The sequence below is a fragment of the Electrona antarctica genome, assembly GCF_951216825.1.
Source record: "Electrona antarctica genome assembly, chromosome: 19".
Classification (NCBI taxonomy): Eukaryota; Metazoa; Chordata; class Actinopteri; order Myctophiformes; family Myctophidae; genus Electrona; species Electrona antarctica.
Window position 1 is genome coordinate 10,417,995 of NC_136800.1, and position 22,215 is coordinate 10,440,209.

Consider the following 22,215-nt stretch of genomic DNA (forward strand, 5'->3'; position numbering starts at 1 on the left):
CATACTGTATAAAATACAGTATAACAAGTTAGGGTGGCCCATCATCAGAACAGTACGCAATGTAAATACCTGCATGCGCATTGTTGTTGTCCTTATCCAAGTTCCTCTTCCGCCTCCTCCAACCTCCTCCGATGACAACTCAATAATGCTGCTACTACTTAATTCTGTCTTTTTTTTATTTCGGGCCCACCAAAGCAAGCGTTATGATATTCGATTCTGATCGAGCCATGTTGTAAAGCCGGGTGTCTTTGCGAGATTTGGCAATGCAGTCAGTTCTAAAACGCATGCTGTCCCCAAGGCTATAAACTCCAAGTAGCAGTTAATCTATTGCTCCATAAAAGTATGAAAGTTCCATATTCCATATGCAACAGATGCAAATTGCTAAAGTCGAGACGAATTGTTTTTATTTACGCACCCGGCACCGTCAACAGTGAGGCGTCAAGCTGGCGTTCCATAGCCACCTATTTCCTCTCAAAACGGGCACACATTTCAAAATAAGAGTTTTTTTGTTTGTACTTGCAATGCGATCATTCAAGCCACGTTTTATTTTGGAATCGTACTGGAAATAGAAGTAACTATGACGAGGAAGAAGCCTAGTTGACTTGAAAATGAAACTAAAATAATAATAGAGACGTATTGTATATTGTAATGTGCATTTGTGGTGGCAGAGCGCCCTCTACTGCTACCGGAGCTGCCTCTACAGGTAGGGGAGCTCAAGTGACAGGTACCGGAGCTGAGCTCCGCCAAGCTCCGGCTGAAATTAAGCACTGAGTATGGGAGATCATAATGCACATGCATGACCTTTTTATTTTTATGGAGTGAAAATGTACAGATAAAATACAGGACTAATATAATATGAGTCAAGTACAAGCTGTCAAGTCTAGTTTTTGATGTACATCTGAAATATAAGTTACATCCATCCATCCATCCATCCATCCATCTTCAACCGCTTATCCGTAGTCGGGTCGCGGGGGCAACAGCTTCACCAGAGTGTGCAAGACTTCCCTCTCCAGAGCAACATTAGTGACTTCCTCCTGGGGGATCCCGAGACATTCCAAGGCCAGTGAGTCGATGCGTTTCGACTGCGCCTTGGTCTGCCCCGGGGTCTCCTCCCAGTGGGACGTGCCTCGAGGACCTCCCTAGGGAGACGCCCGAGAGGCATCCTAACCAGATGCCCGAACCACCTAAGCTGGCTAAGTTACATACAGTACTCTCTCATTGTCTTCTACCATCTGTAACTATGAGGATGAATTTAGTGTCAAGAGTAAAGCTGCGTGATTAAAATAGAAAGCCTTTGTGGTACGTTTTTTAAAATATATTTGTAATCTTGATTGAGTCTATTGAGTCTGTATACAAACAGACCACTCCTCCTGGCAGCAATCTGTGTATATCTGTGTATACAGAATATACTGTATCTTCCAGATGCATTTAAAAATAACCCATTGTCATGCTGGCTCCCAGGGTTAATTCTATGGCGGTGTGTCACGCACCCAAAAAGGGCAGATATGCAAGCTCACAACATATTGCAGATGTGACGCATTGTGAGCCTGCACATCTGCTATTTCTGGGTGTGACACTGTCGCAAGTAAGTGATACGTTTTGCTATATCATTGCTATGTGTGTTTGTTCAATAACAAGGGTCTCCCCTTCGCTCCAGCTCGTTAGTAACAGAAACTACAGTACTCTCTCTCTCTCTCTCTCTCTCTCTCTCTCTCTCTCTCTCTCTCTCTCTCAAAAAAAAAGCATTAGACATGCATTATGTAAAACATAGAGGTTGAATCAAAGTTCAAGTCCTTGGGGGCTGGGTGGCGCAGTCGGTAGCGCTGTCGCCTCACAGCTAGAAGTTCCTGGGTTCGATTCCTGCTGGGGGCGTGTCCTCTCCTCTGCGTCATCAGTGCCCTTACCCCGGTGGGCTTGGCAAAAGGGCCTTTCTGTGTGGAGTTTGCATGTTCTCCTCCCTGTGTCCCCCAGGGCAGGGGCTCTCAACGTTCTTGGCTGGGGACCCCCAGAAATGCCATGGCCATGTCCCGCAACCCCCTCTCCACCACCAATACAAACTGACTGAAAACATAACCTTAATAATAGAGAAAATATATTATAAATGAAATACTGAAACCAGATATAATCATTAAGGAAGGTTTATGCGCATGCACCACGTACTATGTAAACTCTTAAAGGGGCATTCCACTCATTTTCAACATTTTACTATGTCATTAATATACCTTAGAGCTGTCCCCCCATTCTGTGTTTCATAAAACTGTAAGCATGAAAAAAAATCATTAACATGGTGAAACACATCTTGATGATGTCATCAAGATGGGTTTCACCATGTTAATGATTTTTTTCAGATCTCCAGTTCTAGGAAACACAGAATGTGGGGACTTTTTTGTATTATTTCCAGCTCTAAGGTATATTAATGACATAGTAAAATGTTGAAAATGAGTGGAATGCCCCTTTAAGTTCCATTTTCCAACCATTGCAAAAAATAAAAAATAAAGGTTATTTATATTTTTAATAATTTGGGGACCCCCCCGAGGGGTCGCGACCCACAGGTTGAGAACCCCTGCCCTAGGGTATAGTTAGTACCCTCACAAAAAACATGCACAGTAATCCTGGTCTCTATAAGGCCTCCTCCTGTACTGGGCCAGCCGGGGCAGCTGATGGAGGGGAAAGGAACTGGTTGGAATTACGTGTTCCTTCCATGTGTTACGTTTCAACCGGGGAAACTCTCCCCTGTCAGGTGAAAGGAAGCATCTTGGACTCCTCATGCATTGGAGGAAGCATGAGGTCAGTCCGTTGCTCTCCACAGTTTGGTAGAGGGAGTGTAGCGTCCATGCAGGATTACATTAGAGAAGACACTGGATGAAAAAAATGGGTTACAAAAATAAACTGGGATAAATAAATAAAAATAACATAACTGAAAATATCTCAGTCATTTGTTTCGTTTCATCACTTTGTTTATCCTGTAGCATGGGATCTCCTTGACGTGCATGAGTAGGCATATAAGTAGGGATGTCCCGATCGGATCACTTGATCGGAAATCGGGGCCGATCACGTCATTTTCAAATGATCGGAATCGGATCGGGAGCAAAAATCGTGATCCAGGACATCCCTAGTGTCATATTATGATATTAGACTGGATATCGTCTGTGATTTTGGATACTGTACTATTGTGATATGGCGATATAAGTGTTCTATACAAATATAAATATCGGGATTGTGAAAAATTGGTATTGGCAGATACTCCAAATCAAAAGATCGGAATGGGATCGGGAGTAATCGGGATCAAGACCGGGACATCCGTCCATATAAGTGCCTACTCATTTTCTGTTTTACTAAAGAGCTGGAGAAATGGGGTAACCCCTGTTACTGAGCAAACACACTAACGATAATTGCTATCAGAATATAGGTCTTATTTAACAACAAAATAAGGCCTCAATTTCCAATTAGAGAGAACAACACAGTCAGACCTACAGTGATATGTGCTGTGTGTATACTATGTATACTATGTACTACTATGTATGCTGCTGCATGGAGTGAGTACACACAATGTTTCCATCAGGGACAAAAGTGCTGTTCTTCAGACTTCATGACCAGAGTAGGGTATAATTAGGAACTGAATGCTGCTTTAAGTCAGAATGTGGTCTGCGAGCATTTCCAAAGGACAACCAGTCTTGTGGTTTGTGGTTTTTATCATCAAATGCAAATTGCACAGTTGAAGAGGAGTGGCAGTGAGTCATAGAGTTTATAATATCCAAGAACCTCATCCGTTAAAACATTCACATCGTGGTGTAATATGTCAAGACGTACTGAAACATATTCGTGTTTTTTTTTTCCAGATAGTGGACAGGCCATTAAAAACAAGATTCAGCCGAGTTATAATTTTCTAGATTCTCCCTATTTTCTGAAAAAGGGGGTGGGGGGGTGGGGGGGGGGGGGGAAAGTACGAAGAAAAAGCCCCTGGGATCTCATTTTGAACGCAGGCCAACAACAAGGAAGTACGGTAAATGTTAGCCTATGGTGTAAAGAATGGCAAATGACCAAGGCAAGTACATAAAACAAACATACGTCTGTATTCCCATAATACAGGCGCTTTGCTAGTGACCAGTGTAAATATTATCGGTATATTATTTATCATCCATGTGACGAAGTGTGATCTGGAGAGGAAAGTCTCACTTTGCATGCTCATTTGCCCTCCCAATCTCGTCGGCAGTAATGGATTAGTTAACACAGAGGGCTGCATTATTGGATGGCTCTCGAGTGATCTAGGAAATTAATAAGGCATGTGTTTCCAATCAAAATACTACCGGGAGTTGTGATCAGAGGCTTTTATGTTGACAGGCAAATCATATCTAAACACTGGACCTAGGACACAGAGCTTTTGTGTCAATAGCACGCACAGTTTGGCCCCATTTCTCTCGCATTAAACATTTACTATTCCGTTGCTTGCTTATCCCCAAATGACCCATATTTTGGTCAAGTGAAATTTGCCATGAAATGAAAAGCAGCAACATTTTCTACAAACTGTTCCTGTATTTTGGCCCATATATTCCACACAGCAAATAGCCTTATATAATGCATCTATTAAAGACTTGAGACAGAAAGCCTGCAATATATTATCCAACATGCACAGAATCACATGATTAACAAAATTATGTTCTGTAATCTAACAGAATGCATATTGTGATAAGTGTATATTGTCACTGGTATTCCCCCCCCCACCTTTTTGAGTGGTGCAACCACTCCTATACGGAGCTGTGTGTGTCTCTGGCTGGGTCCCTGTGTGTCTGTGTCCGAGCACGAAAATAGCGTTTGGTTGGTTTTCATGTTTTCATGAAGTGTCACTGTTGTGCAGCCACACACATGCACACGCACACAAACATATATTAACTGTATTATTTTGGGTGTTACAGTACAGTACAGCACAGTACAGTAGAGGGACCCGATAAGGTAACTCTGTCATTTCTCAACCGTTTCGGACACGGGGCGGCTCGCCGGAAACCGTCCCGACCCCCTGGGCGCGTTCCTGGCGGTCTGGATGTTATGGGGACCCTCACGCGGTAACTCTGTGATTTCTTGACCGCTTCGGACGCGGGGGGGCTCGCCGGAACCGGGCCGGCACCCTGGGCTCGTAACTGTGGGTCTGGAAGTTCCGGGGACCCCCTGGGGACCCCCACACAGAGTTGCACCAATCACTTCACACGGGTGTGATTTTTAATCTATCATTTGATCAACATTAACAGCAGCAATAGCAGCTATTATTACATACTATAAGTGAAACCACATGGGCATGTACATGTTATGAAGTGTGTTCCTTTAACCATGTGTGAGTTAAATGCCAAATATGTTGATTGTTTTGGTAATTACGGACTCTTTCAACGTCACGGCCAAGTGCAATTTTGGTTGAAATAATGAAATAATGGACATTATTCATTTAGATCACATGAAAGACTTTTTTAGAAGTATACACACACATTTCATTTTTTCCCCACTTGTAAATGGTTTGTAAATCTAAACTTACACCTCTGCTAAACACTTCTGTCATCTTTGCGTGCTGTAGATGAATGAAAAGTCGGCACACAAATGTGAAGCAAATGTAGGGAATGTCATACTGACAAGATTATATTTCTTTCGTGTTCATGTCTGAAATTACTTAATTCTGTAACAAAGTAACATTTGTGCAATATAGAGCGATTCAAAAGTGGGGTCCCTCCCCCCCCCACTTTTCTCTCCCCATTTCCTGTGAGCCTACTGTCTGTCCCTCTATAAAAAAAAATACGAAATAAAGGCGAAAGCCAAAAATAAATAGAAATGATGTCGTCAAAAAGGTTTACATGTCGGGAGCGATGTGGTACAAAGGCACAAATTACATCCGAATTTTGGATGGCAGAACATCCACCAAGGATTCCGACTTATGGAGGTTTGATCACGGTAAATGGTGATCAGATTTTATGTCCCATAGCTGGTGGTGACGGGCCGTTGCCATAGCAACGGGACCAATGTTAAAAGCTGCCGTGGGGCTCAACCATTATATACATATACGCTGGGGCCGTTGATATATATACGGACCTGGCTGATAAGGTCCCCTAGCGGCCCCTAGCGGCGGGGTCCGCATATATACGGACCTGGCACAACAATAATTAATAGAACAGATAGTCTATGAAGCTATAATATCTATGAAACACAATTTTATGTAGTGGGGGTCCCTGCTTCATCTCTCTCAGCTAAGGGGTCCTGCCTTGAAGAACGTGAAGAGCCCTGGTCCAGCTATAGATAGTTACAGACTGCTTGTGTGGTATATAGTTTTCACATTCAATACTACCGTATTACTAAAGGGTTGACTGTACTGACGAGCTATAGAGTGTAATCTGTAATCCACTCTGTGGAATTAACTGTCTACTGCATTTATTGTCATTGTTTTTATTCAAGCTTCTTGGATTAGAAGAAGCTGTTTCTTCATGTGTCTTTGAGTGAGAATCTGTTTTCCCAGCCTCAGCATTTGACTCCACAATTCACTGAAGACATTTCAGGAAATGGTTCTGGTCAACCACAGCTTTCTTACAAAAAAAAAGCGAGAGAGAGAGAGACAGGGAGAGAGAGAGAAAAGGGAGGAAAAAAAGCGCTACCATTGTGCAAGCTTGTCCATAATGAGGACTGTTGGTTACAGTATGCGCCGGAAACTTGATGTTTCCACTCAATGTATGCACAGCCTCCAGACTTATGACTCCACACTGGAGTTTTTTTCTTTTTTTCTTTCTTTTTTTTCTCCTCAAAAGAGTCAGAAAAGCAACAAGGGACAACATTTGGGAGGTTAATATCGCAGATTGATTTCCGTTAATTTAGTAATCAAATATTGGAATAAGAAAGCGAATGACAATATATTTCCACACAATTTACTAATTTGCACAGTATATTGGCTTGATATAAATGGAATAAACTCAATATTGGTCCTTCATACATCCTTGAAGAGAGCTTCAGTTTAAGTCATTAACCCACAGTCTCAGAAGACAAATAGAAACTGTGGTTTATTCAAGTCCTAGTGTGTATTCCAGGAACCAGTGATGAAAACACATATTTATATGCTGTGTGTATTTTTCTAATTTTCATATTGGCACAAACTCAAAAGTATTTAACAAAAAGAATACTGTATTTTGAATGAAATGCTGTAGAGAGAGAGTGCGTGAGAGAGAGAGTGTGAGAGAGAGAGAGAGCGCGAGAGTAAGAGAGAGAGAAAAAAAAGAATGTGCATGTTTCTCCCTGTGAGAGTTCTGTTTACTTTCGTGGTTTGGACCTCGGCCAGTGGAGGAGGAATAGTTTTCAAAAATAATCAGGCAGCACACTTATTACCCAGGATGCTCTTCTAAACGTGGTAAATGATACTTCATATCTATAAGATCCATCTGCGCTTTAAACTGGTCCCTGCAGATGAAGGCTGCATCTCTGGCTTTTGAGGAAAAGTGAACCCTACACTAACACTTAGAAAAGAGCTGTTATGAGGATTATAATTAGTGTTTACCCATTATGCCATTATTATGCCTAGGGTTGTCCCGATCGGATCGGGTGATCGGAAATCAGGGGCCGATCACGTCATTTTCAAATGATCGGAATCGGATCGGGAGACAAAAAACGTGATCGTGGACATCCTTAGTATCAATATTATATCCATATCATGATATTACTGGATATTGTCTGTGCTTTGGGACATTGTACCTTTGTGATATGGCATAAATGTGTTCTATAAGAATATAAATATCGGATCGGGGAAAATTGGTATCGGGCAGATGCTCAAAATCAATGATCGTAATCGGATCAGGAGCAAAAACAACGTGATCGGGACATCCCTAATCATGCCAGTGCCATCGTTTGTAGTGTTGCACTAAATGTAGATGCAGGTCAACCACATGTACACACATACTGTACACACATACTGTACACACATACAGTAGTCCATCTGGGTGCATGTGGAACATGCTGCTGATTACCAGTGTTGCTTTTGGCAGCAAATCTTGATTTTAGTTTTAGTCATTAGTCTCTTGAATAGTTTTCACTTAGTTTTAGTCACATTTTAGTCACCCGGAATGTTTTAGTGTTAGTCTAGTTTTAGTTGACTAAATGTCTTTAGATTTTAGTCGACTAAATCTACAGTTGATTTAGTCGACTAAAATGTATTTGGACGGGCCTTGATGCCGTCAAAATGACTGATATTACACTTGTTGAAAATAGAATAATGATCATAAAGATTATGAATAATGGTATTGATCTGTTGTGGGAAAAAGTACTCGAATGTTTTACTTAAGTAAAAGTATCAATACGACTCCTTTACAAGTAAAAGTCCGGAAAAAAGTATTGGCATCGAAATGTACTTAAAGTACCAAATGTAAAAGTAATAATTATGCAGAATGTCTCATTTCAAGTTTTCAAGTGTATTCAACTAGAATTTCGCGGGCCTTCGGCCCGCTCATCCCAGAGTTGCGTTGCCCCGCGTTGCGATACAGAAGTCCACAGATACAGAAGTCCACAGTGACACGCGTTTTATGCAGCTGTTTTGTGTTGCAGCGCGTGCGCGCGCGCGCGTGTAGTGTTGTTGTTCTTATCCATATATGCGCCTCGGTTGGTCCCGTTTGTTCCACGCCAGGTGTCGATGCAGTCGTTTGCGCATTTTGCGTGTTTGCATTATTTTAAGTGTGTAGGCATACCATATTCTGAATGAGCAAAAAGAGGACACATGCGCGCGTGCATGTGGATGTGGACATGCGCGTGCACGTCGTGCATGTGCATGTGTCGTGCGTGGGCGGTTCTGTTAAATTCAGATGTCAAAATAATCTGTAGCCTAACATTAAATTGATCAAATATGCTCTATATTAGTTATGTATTTTTTGAAAGCAGTGGCTCTCAAAGGTGTGATCCAGGGACCCTCATGGTTCCTTGAGGGGGTTCCAAATGGACCCATTATAGGTCTGTAACTCTGAGAGTGTACAAATGGAACCAAGTGGACCCTACAGGTGTGTAACTCTGAGAGTGTACAAATGGAACCAAATGGACTGTTTTATAACTTTTAACTCTGATACTGTACAAATGGAATCAAATGGGACTCTTATGGGTCCATTTGGTTTTACTGTCAGAGTTATGGGGGTCCTTGGAATTAAAAAGGTTGAGAACCTGTATGCAATGGCGTATGTCTTGTAAGAAGAGAGACCAGCCTATTCTCCAAACCATCATATGTTATGCTTTGCTAGGTTGTACAAAATAATATTGGGTCAGTGTAATTTGCAGGAGTCACCGCGCGCACAGCTGCCTTGTCTGTGTTGACATGACATGGGCTTGCAGGACAGAACTTTTATTTGTGACAGACACATAGTTGCTTTGCAGACAATACAATCTGCTTCTCATTGGTCAGGCACAAAGCTAAGAAAACAATGTGAGAGAAAAGGTAAGGACAGGAAAGCGCTGTCTTTGTCTATCTGTGTTCCTACGTGAAGACGTGTGTGCTCTGTCTCTCTGTCGCTCTCTTCTCTCTCCTCCCTCTCTGGTGTGTGTGTGTGTGTGTGTGTGTGGGGGGGGGGGGGGGGGGGGGGGGGGGAGTAGGTGCGCTGCCTTCGACCGTGCTATACTTGTCCAGCAGCGGTGCAGAACCGAGAGAGTGACACATTGTTGTGGATGTAAACGGCGCAACGTGTAGCTCTAAAGTAGTTTGGATTGTGTAGTCGCAGCGGTGCTACAAAGTGAATGTTACAATTCGCACGGTGATATTGTAAGTCGCAAATGCGAGTAGGTAGTGGCACTGGCGAGCCCTGTGTAGTGTAGTGCCATTGTCGCGGCATCGCGAGGCGATCCAAATTCCCCCCCCCCGCGCACGCACGCACGCACGCACACACACACTGTACGTAGCTGTTTGTTGTTGCAGCGCGCGCGTGTGCGTGTAGTGTTGTTGTTGGTATCCATATATGCGCCTGGGTTTGTCCCGCTTGTACCACGCCAGGTGTCGACGCGGTCGTGTTAGCATTATGGTAAGTGTCCAAGTTAGAATCAGAGTGTGCGCTGTGTAGTTCTTCTTCTTCTAGTAAACAGAAGCCGTGTGTGTGTCACACCAAAAGTGGTGACCTATAGAATCCTGTACATAGAAGCATCACGCAATCGTCTCCCTCCCTGTGTGGGTCACGTGGTGGGCTGTGAGCCAATGGGAGAGGGAATGTAGTGTTGCCAGGTCCGCGTATTGTAAGCGAGTGGTAGTGTGTGTAAGTAGCGTGTTGAATGGCATTTTTTTTGTGCTTGTTTTCATAGACGTGGCAACAAATTAGGCGGGGGTGTCGGTGCTTGTGGCGTGTTTGTGTTTATTATTGATATTGATATTGTTTGCGAGTGTGGACGGGAGCCGGCTTTAGTGGCAGTGCGATGACAATTTTTACGCGGCTGGTGTCGATTGTGGCCGTGCGGCGCGACATGAGGAGATAGGGAACCAACGACGCGGAGGGTAAGGCTGTGTCGTGTTAGTGTGTTGTTGCAGTGTGTGTTGCAGCGTGTTGCAGCGTGTCAGTGACGTAGTAGCTGGTGCCTTTTGTTCCTGTGCGTGCTTTTGGGCACATGTTTTCAATTGTAATATAGGATATCTTTTGAAAATGGCAGATCTACAAGCTCACAATGTGTCGCGTTGCGACGTGTTGTCCCCGATTATAATAGGCCTACGACCCAGTGTTGTTTTCGTCGATTAATCCATTGAGACCTGGAACGCATCCATGTCACGTTAGCGTTTTAAACATTATGTTATAATTTAGCTATTGAAAAATAGCAGATCTACAAGCTCATAGCGCGCCACCGAGTGGCGCGCTATGAACTTGTAGGTCTGCTATTTTTGAAAAATCGTTAAAATGTGCCTCAAATCTTTCCGAAAATTGTCATGATTTAGAAAACTTTTTTTTTTAAATTTCGACGTCAGGGTGAATGAACCCTGAATGGGTTAAATCTATGACAAAAAATGTTCGTCGACTACCTTTTTTTCACTGACTAAACTAAATGGAAAACTAAATGAAAACTAGACTAAAATGTTAGGAAAGAACTAGTGGACAAAAGATCCAGTATAAGTAATTTTACACTTGGTTGCATGCTGAAAATAGCAGATCTACAAGCACACAATTGTGAGCTTGTAGATCGGCTATTTTCAGCAAGTGTAAAATCAGCCATTACGACGGCATCAAGGCCCACCAAAATACATTTCAGTCGACTAAATCAACTGTAGATTTAGTCGACTAAAATCTTATGATATTTAGTCGACTAAAACTAGACTCACACTAAAACATTCCAGGTGACTAAAATGTGACTAAAACTAAATGAAGGTTCATTCAAAAGACTATGACTAAACAAAAATAGAAATTTGCTGCCAAAAACAACACTGCTACGACCCCGTTATTTAGGATATTTCCATTGGAAAGAACACATCATATACATTCAGGCCAATAGGGGCAGTTACTTTACACCACTAATAATGATGATGATGATTGTGTTGCTGACGATGATGCCACCTTTACTTTCCTCTGTTTACTGGCTACCCATTGGTCACGAATTAGCTCAAGAAACAGAGGTGAGGGATTTAGATGAAAATGGTCTCCGCTCCCCCTGGAGCTGTTTCAGTGAGTGGAATATTCTATATTGGCGTGAGTTCTACAGTAAACAGGTTGTATCTATCCTTGTTCGCCTGTGGGGGCGAAATGTTGTTCCATCTGTGGTTGTTTACCGTGCAGAGCCCATAAACGTCTTCCCTCTGTAACCTCATTCAGCTCTCAGTCTCAAACTGGACATCCTTATTTCAAGCCCTGAAAGTAGTGAAAATATTGATGGATCGAGGTATTATGGTTCAGCGCACAGCGAAACCCCACCACGCCGGCCCTGGTATTTACAGTTTAACCCATTTTGGGCGGAAACCCCTTTTGGTGTTAGCATTACGTTATGCTTTAGCTATTGAAAAATAGCAGATCTACAAGCTCATAGCGCGCCACCGAGTGGCGCGCTACGAGCTTTGTAGGTCTGCTATTTTTGAAAAATCGAAGAACGATTGACACAGAAACATAGCTTCTTCAGAAAACTGTCAGGATGTAGAAGACATTTTTTAGAATCTGATCTCAGGTCAAAATGGGTTAATTTTAAGCGACGGGAAATTATAGCCTTAGCATCGTAGACAATGTATACACATCTAAATTCCCCCAAATGACTACCTGTCATATGGGCCATTCTAAATGCACTTTCAGCCATGGAGTTTGTGTGTTTAAATTGTGTGAGCCAACAAGTCTGTCTCGACTACATAAAGGAGGACCCAAGCGAGTTTGATTCTTTCTTGATTCCTGCCGAGAACCCTACCCCCCCCCCCCCTTAGACTTGGAGGACAAATAGGCCTAACTATACTGTATATACAAATGTTGCTAAAGACCGATATTTGAAATGAATACAGACCCTAATGGGTTATATATTAAAAACATGCATTGGCAAAATTCATCATCGGTCTACGCGGAACTCTTTGAAACTGTAGGCTGGAGGACATTTTTCATCCATGTCCTCTTCAAAAATCGGATTTGTGTTAAATACCAGTGAAGTTTCCCTTTAATAACAAGCTGACAGTCGCAGAGCACTCATTTTTAATTTCCCTGCGTCTTTAGGTAATGAAGATGTGCATTTGTGTCCAGAGAACCAGATAATTATGCATGAAATTTATATTGTGACCATTAAAGAGCAAATTATAAGAGCAAAATGCAGGAAAGTTAAAAATTAAAAATAGACCAAAATAGAATCAGAGTCAGCCCCTTTTGCGTGAAATAAAATGCCCGCTTTCAATAGTATCCCATGTCTAACATGAACCAGGTGTACTCGATTGTTTAAGCAAATGCACAGCGCATGAATGGAATTCTTGTGATATTGATTATCCACAGTCGTGGTGATCTTAATCATTGCATTTTACGTTATGCCACAGACCGTAAAAAAAAAAGTCGAAAGGACAATAGAGAAACTCCTGCTTCGTTAATCTCTCTACAGAATGCTTGACTTGGCTTTTCATTTAGAGAGCTACAGTGTGAGGCATACAGACTTCTCTTGTCACCCTATGCCAAGGATGATTCTTGTCATTTTCAATGCAGTCATATTTGTTACTGACTCAAAGTGATCCCAAGGCAAACAGTAAGCCAGCCAAAGCGAACTATTAGAGGGGAAAATGTTTCCCTGAATGGAAAACCACACCTGAGCTATTATGGTGCTCTCAAACACAACGTTCAAAAGCTTTTTTTCTTTTTTTCTTTTAAATCACAAGGTGTAAGGGGAAAAATGTCAGTTTAAAATGTATTTTTCTCCACTCCGACGATGTCACATCCGATTAGTGGCTAAGGGATTGTGACCACATAGTGGGGAATATCACAGCAATACCAACTGGAACAATAAACACTTAAACAGCAAGTGAAACTGATACTTTTTGGGCAAAAAAAGAAAACGGCAAACTCTTTCTATATCTCTGTGATTTATGTGTGGTTAAGACATTAATTAACATAATAGTAAATCAGTGCATACCCAGTCTATGATAATCTGTGTATATTTGTACTTTATTTTTTATTCATGTATATTTACATAAATTATCTTAATATTGTCTGCATTGCTTTGACACAGCAACAAAAAATGCCATCTCTGTTCCAGACAAGCAGATTTTCAACTATGAAAACCGTATCTTTGCCAAGCAACATGGTCATAAATTAGGCTCAACAAGCAGACCGCCCTGTTGAATTGAGGCAGTACTTTAACACTTATTTGCTTCATTTCTTTGTTCTTCTTATTCTCAATTATTTCATGCAGAAATCTCCATTAGTTCTGTATGAAACAATGGAGAACAGCCAAGTCAAATTCAATGTACTGTACCGGCAGATGTGTTTGGCCGTGGATCAGAAATTATCTTGTGCCAGGCACCTCCATGAAAGATTTGTGTTGCTTTTCAAAAATGATTATATTAAGATTTTTGGAAAATAGTAGATACACATTGTGAACCACTTTGAGTACCACTGCTGTACAGTAATGTGAAAATCTTTGTGTAATTGAGACTGAGAGGGCTTTAATGCAAATGTGACCGGGTCTGGCAAATAGGCCCTCATCTCGACCAGAGTAATTTTTCAGTTTTTTACAGATTATTAAAGTACAGAATGTAAGCTTTCATATGATGTATCATTCAATGAAATTGGAAAATATTTGAAGGAGATATGACCATTTTAAAATGATTGTGCCGTTTTACCCAAAGCTGAGAAAATCCCCTTTGAATGTTCACAACAACAACACCTAGAGCTGGCTAGCCTACTTTGACTTATAAATGTATACATTTCATTTGCCCAAATCAATAATCTGTTGGAATGAAAACCTTCTTCAACATTCAAACTGTGTTAATATGAAGAAAAAAAACGAAAATCACAAAAAAAAAGATTTTCTGCCTTTTCATTATAGGCGAGATGAGGACCATTTTGCTAGACCTGGTCACAAATGTGTGACAGGGAATTTGTCATGGCTGCATCCATGCATTGCATACGCTACTATACCACCCCCTGCTAGTAGCTGGTGATGTAGAGATTGAACAAGACAACAATAGCAATCTTATGGTGCATTTCATGCTCAGCTGGCACCGTAGTAGTTAATGCCAGGAGTCCAGGACCTTATGCTTTGGCCCTGATGGCGTCATACTGTGGGATGATGTTTACGCTGTGTCCTGTCCTACAATTATCCGAACAGGATGGATCCGATGGAGAGAAATGCCATGTTGTTTAAAAGGAAATGATTGATGAAATGATTTGGTTTCGCAGCGTGGCTTTTTCTCAGAACTCACCCATGCAAATTCATGTCTGCAAGTACTAACTTATATGTGCACACTTAAGCATTCCCCACCACTGATTGCATGTCCCTCTTCCTTTCCACGCAGGTATATGCAGATGACGTTCTCACAAAAGAGGAGCAGATCGGCCTGTTGTTCAAAGCTAAGCGGAACTGTGAGGGGAACATCAAGGCGAAGCAAAGGCTTCCTGGTGAGCATCGTCATCACTGTCTCTCCGTTTGATTTCATATTGATTCTAAGCTCATGCCCGGCAGTTTTCATTCCGTTGCACGGACATCTGTGCTCGCTAAGCAGTATCGGTTCATTGGCTCATGTTTCCAGAAGGTGATGTTGTTGTCATGGATGTCACACGGGTGACATAGGCTCAATTACGGTGTTGACGCTTGGCATACAAAACGGCAGATTAAAAGCGTATGACAGCAGGTGGGTAATCGATGTATTCAAAACAAGGTACTACTGGGGTAGCAGCATTGATTAACCCTTTAAAGACCTGAGGACCAGATTCTACAAATGTCTTCTAAATCATGTTTTTATGCCAGTGGTTCTCAAACCTTTTTGATGTCAAGGAGTCCCAAAATTATATGTATTCGGCCACCAAACCCCATCTGAAAATATGTTGTACCAGGGACCCCCCCAGAAGCAAAGATTTGAGTTAAAATTGTTCCCTGTGGAAGAATATATATATATTCAAAGATTCGTGCCACATTTTTCAAAAATGGCAAGCGATATGAGCTTGTAGATCTGCTATTTTTCAACAGCTAAAGTTTCAAATAACGGTTAAAGTGGATTAAAAGCTATAATGTGACACAGACGCATCCTCAGGTCTGAATGGGTTAATCACCACTATGGCTGTGAAAAGGATGATCATTTGCATATCTGTTGTTGACATTTCAATCGAAGGCGGTGGATATTCAGCCCTCGGACAACATTGTTGAAATGAAACGCTATTAAACCCGCTGGGCACTCTGAATGCCTTCCCCATTACGCTTTTTTTCCACACATTTTCCCAGATACAACAATAGATGCCAACAATAGGTTCGCAAAATTGAAACGTTTGAGAACCCCCTGGTATCGATCGCGAAGGGAATGATAGCTGAATGTCACCACCTTCAATCAAATACCTTGGCAACTACTCAATTTGGACTCTGTTATGAATCCAGTAGCTTTTGTTTAATATATATATATTAGGGATGTCCCGATACCGATACACTTTTTTCGTTCCCGATCCGATCCCATTTCTGTGTTAGGGCCGATTCATACTCCTATTTTACCGCTGTTTCGGCGCTGTAGTGCCGAAATGATTTCGGCTCGTCAGAAATTTCCAGTAGCACCGAAGAGCCGACTTTAGGACGGTACCCGCCCCCCCGAACCTCAAATGACGTCACATTGTAGGCTCTACAGAGCCGAACCGACTTTTATTCGGCTCTAAAATAGGAGTATGAATCGCGCCTTAGCCGATACGGATACCGAATACAGATACCAGTGTTGTGATCTCGTGTTGTGTTTGTAGCTATCTAGCTATATATATATATATATATATATATATATATCACACTCGTGTGAAGTGAGGGGCACTCTTATCAGAATACATCATCATACATCACATTCCGTGCTCAACCAATCAAATGTAATTCCGGTCAATCACTTTTGTCTTCAATATGTACTTTGCTCAGCCAATCAAATCATCGCTATGGGATCAGCCAATGTTTGTGTTCACACAGATCCACAAAGCTGGGCATAGGAAAAATATCACACCCGTGTGAAGTGAGGGGCGCTCTTATCATCATACATCATCATGCATCATCTCATACTGGCCAATCAGAATGCATGTTGCCACAAATTCACGTCATGTTTGGCGGACATTTTACCTAATTTCTCCTTTCATTGTCGATGGCAAATATGAGACGTGTGGGGACAAGATGAATGAAGATTAACTGTATATAGGAGGCCCTCAAAAAGAAAAAAAGAAAAGAAAACTAGGAAAAGTGCCCCTCGGGGCACAGGTCTCCACCAGGGCAGGTCAGGTTAGCACCACCTACTGGTGGTGCTATAATAGGCCAATGTGAAAAGGGTGACATTTCTTATGCCTTGGATGGCAATTGGATGATTTGAGGCATTTTGTTCCAAAAATGTGTATATATATATATATATATATATATATATATATATATATATATATATTATTTTTTTTTTATATAATAATACAAATAGTAGTTCTGTTCTGTATTTATCTAATATGAAGATGGTGCTGACTGGCATTTCACTTTTACTCTGTGTACTCAGACTGTAGAGTTCTCAAATTCTGCCCAAACCCGGCCCGACCCAACCCGACGTTTTAGGGCCGGGCTAAAATCTATGCTAATTAGTCTGGCCGGGCCTCTGGCCTGATCAGTTAGGGCCCAGTTAGGGCCGGCGCCGGGCCTTAATTTTCAGGCCCGTTGAGAACTCTACTATGAATCCAGTGGAATGTCATTTGATATTCTTGTGTTGAGGAATGTGGTTGTATTTTCCCCCGGTCCTCCTTGTGGCTTTGTGAGGGATGTTATGAGTGATGCGTGTCCAGGGGGGTATTTGTATACTTATGGGTGTCCAAACAGCGTCAGTTTCCATCCATCTCATTGTGGTTACTGACATTTTCCTGCCGTTGTTTGAATTCCACATCCAGACCCATGGTATTATTTTCTCTTTAACCCCAGTGCCGTGCGGTTTCATTAAATTGGATTCTTAGACTCTCCAAACGATACCCCCTCGCTAAATGAAACACATAATTAAAGATGTTTATTTTCACGCTAAGAACACAAAGGCCTTTTGTTGATAGCTAGCTGCTAGTGCAGTTATGCCGCTTCATATTGCGTTTCCTCCTTTTGACAAAATGTCCACAGATCTGTGGTTGTGTTTTAAAATGTGCCATTGAAACTGTCGGCATCAAAAGGCAGTTTGTATAAGCGGCTTTGGTGTTTAACCCATTTTGGGCGGGTATCCCTTTTGGTGTTTCAAGCATTATGTTATACTTTAGCTATTGAAAAATAGCAGATCTACAAGCTCATAGCGCGGCACCGAGTGCCGCGCTATGAACTTGTAGGTCTGATATTTTTGAAAAATCGTAAAAATGTGGCGCAAATCTTTGAATATATATTCTTTCAAAGTGAATGTTTTTAACTCCGGTCTAAATGGGTTAAATGTAAAGGGAAAAGAACATGTGTTGCTTCTCACAGTGTATTGATCAGAACGGCCATGAAAGCTAACACAGTGCAGAACACTCCTACATATATATATACATATATCACGCCCTACAATGAGAGTCGAGGGTCCTCCTCTGTCCTCCATCAGATCTAATGCAGTCTGACATGTCATGCACGTCAGGCATGCAGTACACTTTTCCAGGCACCTGTAGGCCTAATTCCTAGAGGAAAGTGTCATCGTTGTTTTTTTCAATTATCAGATTTAGAAAAATGATTATTTTCCCAAAATTAGGGTCTGAAAAACCACGGGTTTGGCAGAATGAATGAATTAATACCTGGCAGTGAATGTAATCATGTGGGGTTACACAAAATCAAATAAATGTTTTCTTAATTTAGTGCAGAAAGTACGGTATTATCGTTCTATCTTATGTCTATAAATGCACCAAGTCTCTGTCTGTACTTGTGTACGGCTGTAATCCACGTAACCCGAGAACCGTTCGCCCCACCGACTTCAAATCCGACACACGCGTTCCACACCCCCGCAGAGAGTGCGGTGCCCGGTGTCGATTTGGCGGGACCCACGGTTGCCCAGAACCGCCACAAAAGGCCTCTGCCCGGGCTCTGGACAGGGTCCATATATGGAGCTGGCCTGTTCTGACATCACTCCAACACTCCCATATTTGGGCATCCCTGACACAGAACTCCATAAAGGACACAGAGAGACGGATACAGAAATCTCCATATATATGGGCATAAAAGGGACACGGACAGATGGGTGGAACGGGTACTCTCAATCAGAGACAGAGTTGCACGGGTCTTGTGTTATGGGGTAAACGGTAACACATGCACATTGCACACACACAAAGGCACACACACAAAACGCCGGTAGCGCCGCGCGCCGCCCACCACCACACGGTACAATGGCAAATGCAGATGGCAGCGACAACGGGAGCTTTTCAGCTTGGAAATAAAAACATTATTTAGAATTTTGCAGATAAAGGACGCTTAAAATATCGAGGTAAGATGCAAATTGTGCGGAGGACAGAAAGCATTGTCCACAGCGATAAGTCCAGGGGTCTATGAAACTAGCGGCCAATTAAAAGAGCTCAAGGTCTCCACCACCACACCCACCAGTGATTCAGATGGACCAACACCTCTAAACAGACAAGAATAGATTTTAAATCCCCCACAGCATAACCCGGAGTCAACTCGACAGATTGATTGCCAGGTATGTTGTTGAGGAGATGCTTCCCAATCTCAACGGTGGAGTCTGTTGCTTTCAGAGAACTGGTCAGCAAAATACCAGTGAAAGCAGGGCCAATGTGCAGAAATACTTTTTCCAAATGCAAAATGTAAGCTACGATGATAGGGAGTTCTCTTACTGTGCCACAGAACAACAAACCCCATTTTTTAAATTGTTGTTATTATTATTTAAGTAGTAAAGTAACTAGTTTATTTCATAATTTAGTAGTAAAGTATTATCCCTTTATTTTTTGTTTCCTACATTTTGTTTTTAATAATTATTATTTCAAAAGATGAAAGAAATCATGGATTTCAAATGAATTCAATTTTTTTTTTTTTTAAATCATTTCATAAATAAATAAAACAATCGAAGACATTTCATGAATTAGAAGAAAAGAAAAACACTATTTAGAGATAGTAAGCTTGTAGTCCGTTGCAATTCCCCAGGTTGGCAGAGGAAGTGTAGCGCCTAGGATTGATTACATTAGATAATTGACACTGGGTGAAAAAATGGGTTGCAAAATTATTAAAAAAAAAGAAAAAGTAGGCTACTGCATGTATTTGAATGTGTTATTAGGGAGGAAGGGTTTATTTGTCTGATTGCAGATGTAGCACAAAGGGTACCGCGGTACACGATTCCACCATGCAGTGGGTCACACACACACACACACACACACACACACACACACACACACACACACACACACACACACACACAGGAGTGTTAAACATGTTGCCCCCTCTCCAGATTAGTTGAAACGGAACCTTGTTACTTTCCCATGAGAATCTGCAGTTGGTTCCCATGCCTGTAGGGCATACATGGGCAACTGGCGGCCCGGAGGCCACATGCAGCCCCCACATTCATTAGCACAGCCCGCAGGTTAATATCAGAATACTGAGTGGTATTTTATTGATTTCAGCTGTTACAATTCCAAACATGACCCACTTTAATTACTTCAGTCCATATTAGTAGCTGAATTGACTAGTATCACCATGGAGGCCCGGGGCGGAGATCTCCGTCAAGTTCAAGGTCATTGTCAAGTGCCCAAGCCGGAGATTGATAAATAGGACGGAGATTAATGATAACAAAACCGATCGCTTCGCTCCACAGCCTAGGAGCGCTTGTTGCCCAATCCGATCACGTGTCAAACAGTGACACGTCATCGAAAATGTTCCCTGCCTGTTTAGCTGACGAAAACGAAAATCTTAAAACGTTCATAACTCCCGATCTAAATCATCCCGTCTTATTGTTAGCTGCTACACAGACATGCACAACAACTTCCGGTGCGCCGGTAAAAGTGGTCCGGGCGCTATAAATGATGGGCACATGGATTAAATGGATTAAATAGGTCCGGGCAAGCAAGGTGGTATTATAAATGTATTGCAAAAATAGCAAAAAACAAACAAAAAACTATTCAGGATTCCATTTGAAATATAGCAAAAATAGCAGATCTGCAAGCTCAAAACGTGTCGCACTGCGGTGCATTTTGAGCACTCTGCGAGTGTGGAAATATAGTGGTCCTCTCCATGAGGGACGTGCACACATAGACATCAAAGGGGGCTTCAGCCCCTGCCCTTTTACCCGTCTGTAAAACAACTGCCCTTAATTTCCAGACCAACGAATGCAGCATTTACTATAGTGAAAGAAATGCAAATACCACTCCTTTCCTTCCATGCCATTGCAGGAAGGCTATCAGGAGAATTGCTTTTTTTCCCCCCGAAATCTCCTGAACTTGAACACGGTATTTTTGCGTTGAACAAATTTGTTTAGAAATCCATGTCACACCCGTACACACCCAGCACTAGCTAAAGAGTGCTGGGTTGCGCCCCGAAAATAGCTGATCTGTTATTTTCGCATTTTTTTTTCTCAAAGTGCCCTCTCTCTAACACTCTCTGCACGTGCCTGCTCTACATCATCAAGGTTGCTGTAGGTTAATATTGCTAATGTTTCTGTGTGATGTAATTGTTTTAGTTACTGTGAGTCACACCTGCTTCCACTGCTGAATCTATACAGTATATCGTTGCTGTCGGGCAGAAACCGTGTATCTCCATATTTCAACTTTTTCATCATCATTATTATTATTATTATTTGTTTTTTTTTTCATAATTGAATGCCCTACTACATGCTTACAGTGTCACACAAGGGTAGCAAAAATAGTCGACCTACAAGCTCACAACACGCGATGCAACGCATTATGAGCCTGTAGATCTACTATTTTTGCTATAATTTGAAAAAATATAGGCCTATATAAAATGTGGGGTTTTTATAATGCACCAATGAAAAGTATTACGAGAGCTTGTGACTAAATAACTACATTGTATCCATTGGAGACACAGGTTCCTTTTTTTCCCATTTCCTGAATATTTATAGTTTTTGACACGCAAACAAGGCTTCCACCCAACACGTGACGATGTACCTGATAATGCCTGCACGCTCACTCTGACTTTTTTTATCTGGTGGCTGTTTTCCGACCCCTTTTGGAAGGTTGCACACGTCTTTCCAATCATAGCCGAGTCGAAGAAATTAGGCTAAAGCAAAAGCATAGTACCTTGACAGAGAAGTAGAGTCCCCGATGTGCTTTTATGCCTGATAAAGCATGTAAGGGGCTTATTTGTTGTGCTTGATTTGAATTATTCATTTATTTAACCATTTGTTGATGGTTTTAATTCACTGCACATGACTTCAGACGAGTCAGTCTCATGTGGCTGTTGGTTCCTCATTCAATAAAATGGTTCACTGACATGTTAGTCTTCTCTCAGTCTCAGACCCAGATCTCATATTAAGCTCAACCATATAAGCCTGATATAATTGTATTTTATTTTATTTATTTAGAAGTCACGTTTACAAGAAAAAAACACACCCGTGTGAACTGAGTGGTGTAAGGTTTTATATAGCATGATCAGCTGTGGTCTGACGTAATGTCTGACGTAATGAAATAAGGTAAGGTATTA

General features: G+C 41.8%; 1 protein-coding gene across 2 annotated transcripts in view; it reads left to right on the forward strand.

The window, feature by feature from the left end:
- pth1r (parathyroid hormone 1 receptor) overlaps positions 1-22,215 on the forward strand; it is an 88,394-nt gene that overhangs the window by 23,081 nt on the left and 43,098 nt on the right. For both annotated transcript variants that reach the window (XM_079488810.1, XM_079488811.1), the window contains exon 2: positions 14,927-15,029. In XM_079488810.1, coding sequence (XP_079344936.1) covers positions 14,927-15,029 — 103 coding nt within the window. The remainder of the gene's footprint in view (positions 1-14,926; positions 15,030-22,215) is intronic.